The 10,693-nt window shown below is 31.7% G+C and overlaps 2 protein-coding genes across 2 annotated transcripts; one reads left to right on the forward strand and one right to left on the reverse strand.

Annotated features, from left to right (window-relative positions):
• Positions 1–1,336: 1,336 nt before the first annotated feature.
• On the forward strand, positions 1,337–7,735 carry LOC100804103 (beta-galactosidase 5). The gene is made up of 18 exons (XM_014769912.3): positions 1,337–1,731; positions 1,822–1,917; positions 2,034–2,146; positions 2,237–2,303; positions 2,391–2,483; positions 2,933–3,076; positions 3,232–3,320; positions 3,441–3,546; positions 3,653–3,740; positions 4,043–4,161; positions 4,245–4,409; positions 4,550–4,728; positions 4,890–4,999; positions 5,098–5,207; positions 5,337–5,444; positions 5,930–6,043; positions 6,130–6,332; positions 7,216–7,735. The coding sequence occupies exons 1-18, from the start codon at positions 1,561–1,563 to the stop codon at positions 7,337–7,339; spliced, it is 2,199 nt and encodes a 732-aa protein (XP_014625398.1). The 5' UTR covers positions 1,337–1,560; the 3' UTR covers positions 7,340–7,735.
• Positions 7,613–9,835, reverse strand: LOC100499871 (thioredoxin-like superfamily protein). Its single transcript, NM_001354775.1, has 3 exons — positions 9,673–9,835; positions 8,181–8,303; positions 7,613–8,070 (listed from the first exon to the last, which is right to left on the reverse strand). The coding sequence occupies exons 1-3, from the start codon at positions 9,763–9,765 to the stop codon at positions 7,915–7,917; spliced, it is 372 nt and encodes a 123-aa protein (NP_001341704.1). The 5' UTR covers positions 9,766–9,835; the 3' UTR covers positions 7,613–7,914.
• Between the last annotated feature and the right edge of the window lie 858 nt (positions 9,836–10,693).

A 10,693-nucleotide genomic window follows, 5' to 3' on the forward strand; every position in this document is an offset into this window, starting at 1 on the left:
GTAAAATAATTGACCTGAAATTATATGTCTAAGTGTAAATTAATAATTTACTTATTTTTTATGTGACTTGATGAATATAAATATATTGTGTAACTTCATTAATGTGATAATAATTGGCATGTTGTCATGTGTCCTAGTGTATAAAAATAATTTACATTATGTCATGTGTTTGTACAAAAATTATTTGACTTATTTAAAGTTTTAATTCTCAATTTTGTTGCACTTTAATTTAGTTTTTTCTTTTTAATTAACTCCTTTTAGTTATAAACCTTTATTTTCTTTTTTCTGTTTGAGCCTCACCCCTCAACTTTCTTTTTCTCATCTAGTTCCTTCTCTCAATTTTTACGACCAACAAAGATATTTTTGTTGGGCTGAAACCGAAGTTTGTAATGAAATCTAGTGTGTATAATTTCATAAACCATTAAAACTGAAAACGAAAGTTAGAAATAGACGTGACACATATGGACGAAGTAGATTTAGTGTAGTTGCCTTTTTCACACATTTACGTAAGTACCATATTCGGAACCTTAGATGAAGATTGAATGCCTCAAATATCAAATACATGTTTTAAATATAATTAATTAATTAAAATAAACTATTAGTCGTTTGATTTTTATCAGTAAGTTCCAAATTACCAACCATGTAAATGTGTGAGAAAAGCAATTACAAGAAATTTGAATTCAACAAATAAATTACCTAGACATACTAATGTTTTAATTACTTTTTTATGAATAATGATGTTAATTGAAGTAATTTATTAAACATTTCAATGTTATCTAAATTTTTAATGTAATTTATACATTGCTCATTTTATACAACAATAAAATTGATAACCCTTTTATGATGTAAGTCATGTAACTCTTAACAAAATATATATAGTATTGGTGTGGATCATAAATGTAAAAAAATTCCAATTTAGTAAATTGTTTTTTACTTGAATTCTTGTTGATATGATATTGCACATTTACTACTACTATCCTATCCTATATAGTATATACATAAAAATAAAAATAAAAACTTTAAATTTGAAATTCCTAACTGTTTAACTCTTTTACTGAAAGCAAAGTGTAATATGATGAGTGGGGTCCGACAGCATGATGATCTTCTTCATTGCAACACTATCAATTTCTTATTTTTTGACTAAATAAAGCTTGGTTGCTGTAAATGTCGTTGTTGTAAAGTTGAAGACTTGAAGCAATAAATAAGGCTTTGATTAAAAAAGCAAAAAGAACAAGCTTTTTGTAGTTCTCAAACTCTTGAGACCTACGCAAAAACAGTCCAAATATCAAAACAAACATAAATTATAAATTATAAATTATAAATGGTAATAAAATAGAACACAATTCCCTGACATGTGTGGAACTCAGTAAGTAGCAGCAGTTGGTACCACTTTACTAGCAGAAAGAATCACAGAACAAAAGCACAATGGTCATAGGTACACAGTTTTAGATCAGATTCAAGAATAGAACCCATACCTCACTCTCTCTCTCTGTCTTATATAGTTTCAAAACTTTCCCTCCATTCAGTTGTAGGGGATAAACATAAACATAGCAAGAAGCTATGGAAACCAACTCAGTTTCCAAGCTTCTGTTACTTGTCTTCACTGTTCTGTTTGTTGGTTCTGAGTTGATCCATTGCAGTGTCACCTATGATAGGAAGGCCATTATCATCAATGGCCAAAGGAGAATCCTCATCTCTGGCTCCATTCACTACCCCAGAAGCACCCCTGAAGTATGTATATTATTGATAACTTTTTTTGTTTGAAGTTTGTTGATTGTTGTGTTTTTTACTTGTTTGTTTGAAATGTGTGTGTTGTTGTAGATGTGGGAGGATCTAATTGGGAAGGCGAAAGACGGAGGCCTTGATGTCATTGACACTTATGTTTTCTGGAATGTTCATGAGCCATCTCCTGGCAATGTACCACTCTGGAATCTGGATCTTCATTTCATTGAATTCAGTTTCAAAATTCTCAAGTACCATCTCACACTGTTTTTTTTTGGTTTGTGTGTTATTTTTGTGGTGTTGGATTGCAGTACAATTTTGAAGGGAGGTACGATCTGGTACGGTTCATCAAGACAGTGCAAAGGGTGGGGCTCTATGTCCATCTTCGCATTGGACCTTATGTGTGTGCTGAGTGGAACTTTGGGTACTCTATGCACTTTCAACTTTCCCTTGTGGATTTCTTTGGTTTCTTAGTATCAATGCTTAATCACATTGTTTGATGGTGTAACTGTAGAGGATTTCCAGTTTGGTTGAACTATGTTCCTGGCATCAGCTTCAGAACAGATAATGGCCCTTTTAAGGTTGAACCTTAATTTTAAAAAAATAATTTTAAGTTTTGAATGGTCTTAACCAGAAAAACACTTATTTTTAACTTTTTTTACTTTTAGGCCGCAATGCAAGGTTTCACTCAGAAAATAGTCCAGATGATGAAGAATGAAAAGCTATTTCAGTCTCAGGGTGGTCCAATCATTCTTTCTCAGGTAGGCAGTTCCTTTCACCTTTTTTTTAGCATAGGAGCATAATAGCTGAAAGAGTTTTTTGCATGGGAATAAGTTCCTCACTAAAAGTGAAATCTTGATGTTAAAAAAAATCCTGGAGTGGATCTGGAAACTCACAAAATTCATTCTAATAAATCACTACTTAAGGTTAATTCTGTCTTGTTTTCTCTTAAAAAAATTTTAAGATCCTGGGTTTGTAATTGAAAAGCTTGTCAATTCTGTTACTCCAATCATTACTGGGAAGAACATGTTAAATAGTGGGCACTACCACACCACGCGAATAAGTTTTTGAAGACAGTGTAGTGTGACTATCGCACGTGTCTCAAGATAAATATTTCTGGAGTGGATCTAGTACTCACAAAATTCATGCTAACAAATTACTTGAAGATAAAAATCTTAAATTTGGGTCCATTTTTGTTTGAAATGTCTAGATTGAGAATGAGTATGGACCAGAAAGCAGGCAATTGGGAGCTGATGGTCATGCATACACAAATTGGGCGGCAAAGATGGCTGTTGGATTGGGCACAGGTGTCCCCTGGGTGATGTGCAAGCAAGATGATGCCCCAGATCCAGTGGTGAGCCATCTCAAGTTCTTTGCTGCCTTACTCATTATTAGCATCATTTGTTACACTATTAGTGGGGAATGACTTCAATGATTGTATTTTCCTCTTTCTTTTAAGTTCATCATCATTAGATTGTTATTAAGGGTCTATCCAATTCTTCTCAACAGATAAATACATGTAATGGATTTTATTGTGATTATTTCTCTCCAAATAAACCATACAAGCCTAACCTTTGGACTGAGTCTTGGAGTGGCTGGTAAGCTATATAGTATTGTTTCTTGAGTTGGTTGTGAAGTGAAACTTTAGATATGGTTATCTGAATTCTTTACCCTTTTGATCTTCTTCTCTCTTCTTCCTATTCCCTTTTGGACAATAGGTTTACAGAATTTGGTGGTCCAATTTACCAGCGACCCGTTCAGGATCTAGCATTTGCAGTTGCTCGTTTCGTTCAAAAGGGTGGCTCACTTTTCAATTACTACATGGTTGGTCTCCTTCAATGATTTGTTTCTCATTTAAACAACACATACGTTGCCTTAATTTGTAAATAGAAGTATTACTCATGGACATGGTGTTAATGACAAATGATAGTACCATGGAGGAACAAATTTTGGACGATCAGCTGGAGGGCCATTCATTACTACAAGCTATGACTATGACGCTCCAATTGATGAATATGGTCAGATAACTATGCTTTCGAAACATCCTGAGATGATTCTTTGATTATTACCATAAAATCACTTGGCAATTGGCATCTATCTATTACATTTTATTGTATTTTACTCAGCTATAAATTCTGTTCATTTTTGTTCTAATGACAACCAAACCGGTGAAATAGTACTCCCTTAATTATTCAGGAAAGTATAGATGCACAGACACAGAGTTTTGATTTACCTGTTAAAAAGATAGCTTTGTCTCATAATCTGTGTTCTATCCTCATCTGTATTAGCAAATTGTAATTGAGTGCATTACTGTGTTCAGGTTTGATCAGGGAACCTAAATATGGTCATTTGAAGGACCTTCATAAAGCTATTAAGCAATGTGAACATGCTTTGGTTTCTTCAGATCCCACTGTGACATCATTAGGAACGTATGAGCAGGTCAGTTGCCTCTGATGTAAATTGTAAAGCAGTAACCTCGTCTAGTTGTGACAACAATGACCCATGTCTTTGTTATCTTCTAGGCTCATGTGTTCTCTTCGAAAAATGGAGCATGTGCAGCTTTTCTAGCAAACTACCATTCGAATTCGGCAGCAAGAGTGAAGTTCAATAACAGGAACTATGACTTGCCTCCTTGGTCCATAAGTATCCTCCCTGATTGTAGAACAGATGTATTTAACACTGCAAGAGTAAGAATATTTGAAGAGGCCTTTTGTTCTATCTTAATTAAGTATGATGGAAGCTATTGCTGTTCCATCAAGTGTTTCTTATCATCTTTGCCCTTTGCAACAAGTTTATTGATTGGATTGTTATGCCTTCATGCATGTAGGTGAGGTTTCAAACTTCACAGATACAAATGTTACCTAGCAATTCTAGGTTGTTATCATGGGAGACCTATGATGAAGATGTATCTTCGCTAGCCGAAAGTTCCAAGATTACAGCTTCTGGACTATTAGAACAGATCAGCACTACCAGAGACACTAGTGACTATCTATGGTATATAACCAGGTAAGTTACTTGATATGTACATTTTCAGTTTTCAACAACAATCCAATGAATTTGAAGCTTTTTGAGTCATTTGCATAAAAATAAAGGAAGACATAAATTCTTACTCTTTTCTTAGTTCTCAGCAGCTGAAATCTTACTGTTTTCTGGTTTGCATGCCACAGTGTTGACATAAGTTCATCAGAATCCTTTCTTAGAGGAAGGAACAAGCCCAGCATTACTGTGCATTCTGCCGGCCATGCTGTCCATGTATTTATTAATGGTCAATTTTCAGGTTTGTAGTTAAATTTGGTAGTTCCTATGTTATGTTTGCAATCTAAGTTCAACTAAGATGATAAGATTCCTATTTCCTTTTACTGTTTTAATTTACAGGCTCCGCTTTTGGGACAAGTAAAGACAGAAGTTGCACATTTAATGGCCCTGCCAACCTACGTGCTGGAACTAATAAAATAGCACTTCTTAGTGTAGCTGTTGGATTACCAGTTAGTACCTTGCTTTAGTAGTCAAATTTGGAATTGATTACCCCCCTTTGCACTGCTTGAATGTTTCAATATCTATGCTTGACAGTTTGCACAAACTTTGACTGATTTTGTTCTTTTCTTTTTCCCCAGAATGTTGGATTCCATTTTGAAACATGGAAGGCTGGGATCACTGGAGTTTTGCTTAATGGACTTGATCATGGACAAAAAGATTTGACTTGGCAGAAGTGGTCATACCAGGTTTGATGCACACAAATCTAACTTATGATGTATACATACAATTTATTAAAAGTTTAAATATGTTTTTTATCCTAAGTAAATATTTAATTTTTGTATTTGTTTCTAATATTTTTTGTTTTCTTTTGAGAATAAAACAACAATTTTGATTTTGTTCTTTGATATTTTGTTTTAATCTATGATAAATTAATAAATTTTATATTTGTTTCTTAATAAATTATCGAATTTTATTTTAACTCCAACTAATTACAAATGAAAAAATATTATAAGAGAATAATTACAAAATTCACTAATTTATCCGGAACTAAAAAAAATGTGAAGGACCAAAAATAAGATTGTTATATTATTAGAGATTCAACACAAAACAAAAATATATTAAGGAACCAGCACAATAATTAAATATTCATTAGACATCAAAAACATAAACTTATAGTAAACATAAAGAGAAAATATTTTCTAACTGTGGTATCTGAATTCTTGTCACTCAGATTGGTCTAAGAGGAGAGGCTATGAATTTGGTGGCTCCCAATGGGGTCTCATCTGTTGACTGGGAGAAAGACTCACTAGCTGTCCGAAGCCAGTCACAGTTGAAATGGCACAAGGTAAGAAGAATTGTTACTGGTTTGTGATAATAATAACAACATCTTCTAGAGAGAACTGAGAAGCTTATGATTGTTGGAATCTTCAGGCATATTTCAATGCACCTGAGGGAGTTGAACCATTGGCCTTGGACCTGAGCAGCATGGGAAAGGGTCAAGTATGGATCAATGGACAAAGCATAGGGAGATACTGGATGGTTTATGCAAAGGGTTCTTGTAGTTCTTGCAACTATGCTGGTACATACCGGCCTGCCAAGTGCCAACTTGGTTGTGGACAACCTACTCAACGATGGTACTACTTTTCTATTCAGCTTCAACATTACATTCTTATCCTTTCTAAAATTTTATTCTTAAATATATTTTTTCATATAAATTGGTGTTTTTAATTTTTTTTTTCTAATTTTTGTTCATGGATTGTGTTTTTTTAATTTTAGTATATATATGTAAGGTATTTTATTTATTTTTAATTCTTGTGAGTTTGTATTTTTTTAATTGTGATCTTGTTAATGCAAATTTATGGGACTATAAATGAAAAATTAAAATCTTAAAAAGATTAAAATTAAAAAAGCATAAATTTATTAGGACTAAAAATAAACAAAAAAAAAATTACAAGAACGGAAGTTAGAAAAACATCAACTTAAAAGGACTAAAATTTTAAAAAATAAAGTTACACAAATGAAAAAAAAAATACTAACATAAAAATCAGAAACATATTTAAACCCAAATTTTATTTAATAACGTGACAAAATCATACACACAGCTCTACCCAGATAGCAGAGCCATTGTGTTTATGTGGTGTGCCAGACATACCTTGTTTGAATAAACTTCTACAACACTGAGTTACCTAAGTTGTTTGTAACTTAAACGAAAAAAGTTTGACTCATTTTGCTTCTTTTTTTTCCCCTTGTAAGTATTTATTCACTGAAAAGTGTATTCAATCAAGATCAATATCTTGCATAGAGTAAAACAATAGTGTGCAGGGTTATGCTTTTTATTTTTATTTTGGTTGTGATTAGCACTATTCTATGTAAGAGTACTGATAATGAGACAGCCATTTCCTATACAAATGCTCACTGTTGAATATGTCCAAAACAACTCCTATATGTAAGTCCCTGCCGTGAATATTGGACAGTGGAAGAATAGACTTACCCATTTTTCTGTTTGGAAATTTGTAGGTATCATGTGCCAAGATCATGGTTAAGGCCAACAAAGAACTTGATAGTAGTATTTGAGGAATTGGGTGGGAATCCTTGGAAAATAGCTCTAGTAAAAAGGACAACACATACTCCAGCAAACTAGTGAACCCGATTCAAAGAACTGAAAAAACGTGAATATGGCCAGTCAAATGGTGATCGACAGGGCAACGTGCAATGGGCCCATGGTATAGAAATTGGTGATCATAATGTTGAGGGAATAAGTTAATGCTTGGTTCAACCGTTGATGTCTTCATCTCCAATTCTACATTATTCTTCATTGCATAAAAAATAGAGAACCGTGAATAATACAAAAAAAAAGGTGTGGCCAAGTTGTTTTTTAATTTATTCTTATAGTATGTACTTAAAAAGAGAAAATAACAAAATTCAGAGGTGTGCTTTTATTCACTTGTGTAATGTGTATATCTCAAATTCTCAATACATGTAATGCATTTTAGTGGTTGCCTTATACGTTTTTCATAAAATTCTATTAATTTGCTAATACGAATTAGTCGCTAAATTGCCATTTAATCATACGAAAAAAAGACAATGCAACAATTTTATTTTTATACATCACTCGATGTTCTGCCAACTCAATGTCCATAGAGAAAACATCCAAACTGACTTGAAAACATTAAAATGCATTATTCTTTGTCTTCTTTCATATTATGATACTTCACTTCAAGAAGAAGAAGCAGCAGCAACAGCAGATGCATGCTTGGCTATGGTGGCTTGAAGGTCATCCTTACTAGCACCAACCACCTTGTCCACGATCTCGCCATCTTTCAAGAAGAGGAAGGTTGGCATGGCCTCAATGGAATATTCCTCAGCAACAGGCTGAAAACATCAATGCAATTCTAGAATTATTAGTAAAATTTAATTAAAACAAAATGAAATAATGACATAGTATATAGATTGATTCACATTATATTTTAGTATATGCTTACCCTCACTTCATCCACATCCACTTTGAGGAAGATCAATTCAGGAGTTTTCTTTGCAATCTCTGCAAGAACTGGGGCCATAAAACGGCATGGACCACACCAGGAAGCAGTAAAATCCACCACAATCTAGTAATCAAATGTAATGTCATTTTCTTTCAAGAAAGTCGTCTTGTTTAAAATAAATAAGGAAACGGGGTGATAACAAGATAACACCATATATAATTTGTAAATATTAATAGAGATATTGTTCATACAGCAAAGTTCTAGTACATCCAATCTCACATTCTACCAACGGATCTAATTTAATTAGTTGAGCTACGGTACCTATCTTTGATTCTTAAGAATAAAAAAAATTCTCACATTTCTGTGTCTCGGCCCTTTTTTTAAGTATAAAACAAATAGTATAATTCTCTATTTAATATGATTAGAAGATGAGAAAGTAGGTAGCATAAAGTTGGATGGCACAACTATGCAAAGAGGTTTTTCAGACCAAAATTATAACTATACTACTACAAATAATCTATTTAGACATCACGAGAGTCCACATGCATCAATTATAAAATTATAATACAGGATGATAAAAAAAAATTCATTATAATATCACATCACATTACATATACATACAATCTGATAATATTAATCATTACTCGCTTAATATAACCAGATCCATACCAAATTTCTACTAAATGCTTATTTAAAAAAAGAAGCTAGAATACATTTTTGGTCTTGTAATTTAAAGCTTTTTCATTTTTGTCCTTAATTTTTTTTATTCTTTCTAAAATATGTTTGTTTTATTTTTAATTCTTAAAGTGTGTTAGATAGTTCTTTTGAACAATAAAAAAAGTTTTAAACAATCAATTTTTTTTTATCTAAAATACATCAAGAATGAAAAATAAAATAAATATAAAAAAATATATTTAAACTTTAAAAATTATTAAAAAAAATAAGCTAATTAAAAAAGTTGTATGAGGATCAAAAACGAATAAAGTTATAGCAACCCAGGTTTAAAGCATATTTAAATCAATAATCAATGCCAGACAAAGTTGTGGCTTGTGAACTGGGATTGTGAAAATGCAAAGGCAAAACAACTAGCCAACTACACCTCAAAAGTAAAAACCCACAAGTCTCTGTTTATACTTGCAGAACTGTTGCACACCATATCGATCTAAGAATTTTGTTTGGAAGATATAAAATGAATTGAATAGTTATGGAAGAAGAAAAGGTGAAAAGCTCACAGATTCGATCTCCCCTACTAACATTTCACTATATAAAAAAATATTACTTTTTTTATAAATTAAAATAATGGCTGAAGCACATTTTTCTCAGACAATCTAATAATTTGCTGGCAAGGGACTCGAAAGTTTTGCAATCCACAGGGATTAAAGACATAAAGGGACAAAAAAAATGAAGACATCTCAGGAAAACAAAGTTGGAAAGAAGAGAAACTTCAAACTAGGAAGGTGCAAAAAGCAAAAGAAGAAGTTTTGTTACTAACCAGTTTTTTGGAGTCTTTTGCATTCTGGAGTTGCAGCTTCCACTCATCAACGGTGTGGACGCCGATGACCTGTCCCTCTTCCACTTCAGCCATTCACAAAATCTAAGTCTAGAGAGAGAGAGACAGAGAGAGAGAGAGATTGAAATTGTAAATGATATACAATAAAAACTCAAGTCCAAAGTCGAGGCTTCTTATATAGTAGTTGAATTTGTTTTGTCTATTTTAATTGTAATTTTATGATACCAATTAAATGTTTTCTTATTATATTTTTAATTATTTATTGCAGAGTGAGAAATAAGGAAACTCATTAATTAATATAAATAACAAAAGTCAATGTATATACATATAATCATTAAAAAGAAAAACTTAATCGTTAAGTAAAGTAAAACAGGAAAGATGGAAATAGAGAATATATTGACTTTCTACACTCGTGAATTGTCTTTGTCATACACGCGTTACAATAAAATAATGGAAAATAGGAACCGTCTATTCCTTATTTAATTTGTACTAATCCGAAAAAGATTATATAATTGCCCAAAAGGGTGTGTTGAATTGTTTTTTAAGAGTGCATTCAATTGTTCATAGGGTGCTAATTGTCCATTCAATGTTTTTAATTAAAATAATGTTACATAAACTCAATCAATATCTCTTATGTTTTATGTATTTCTTTTTTTTATCACATTATAAATTTTGTATTGGACTTTTCTTTCTCCTTAAATTTTAAGTTTATATTTTAGACATTCTAAAAAATAAATTAGATGAAAATAACTATTTAAATAATTGTTTATAAATATCTCAGACAAACAAATGAAAACATAATTTATTTAACTTTTAAATTTAATTTATTTTAAGAATAACATATCTAATAGTACTAAATATACATAAATTTTTATATAATATAAAAAATATATTTTTAATAATTTTCTTAAAGGAAATGTTAATATGCCTTACAATGTTTTCCTCATTTTATTTTCAATTTTAAATTTTATTTCATGACTGATGCATGTGGACTCTCCCGGTG

The sequence above is a fragment of the Glycine max genome, chromosome 17 (genome assembly GCF_000004515.6).
Source record: "Glycine max cultivar Williams 82 chromosome 17, Glycine_max_v4.0, whole genome shotgun sequence".
NCBI classification, from domain to species: domain Eukaryota; kingdom Viridiplantae; phylum Streptophyta; class Magnoliopsida; order Fabales; family Fabaceae; genus Glycine; species Glycine max.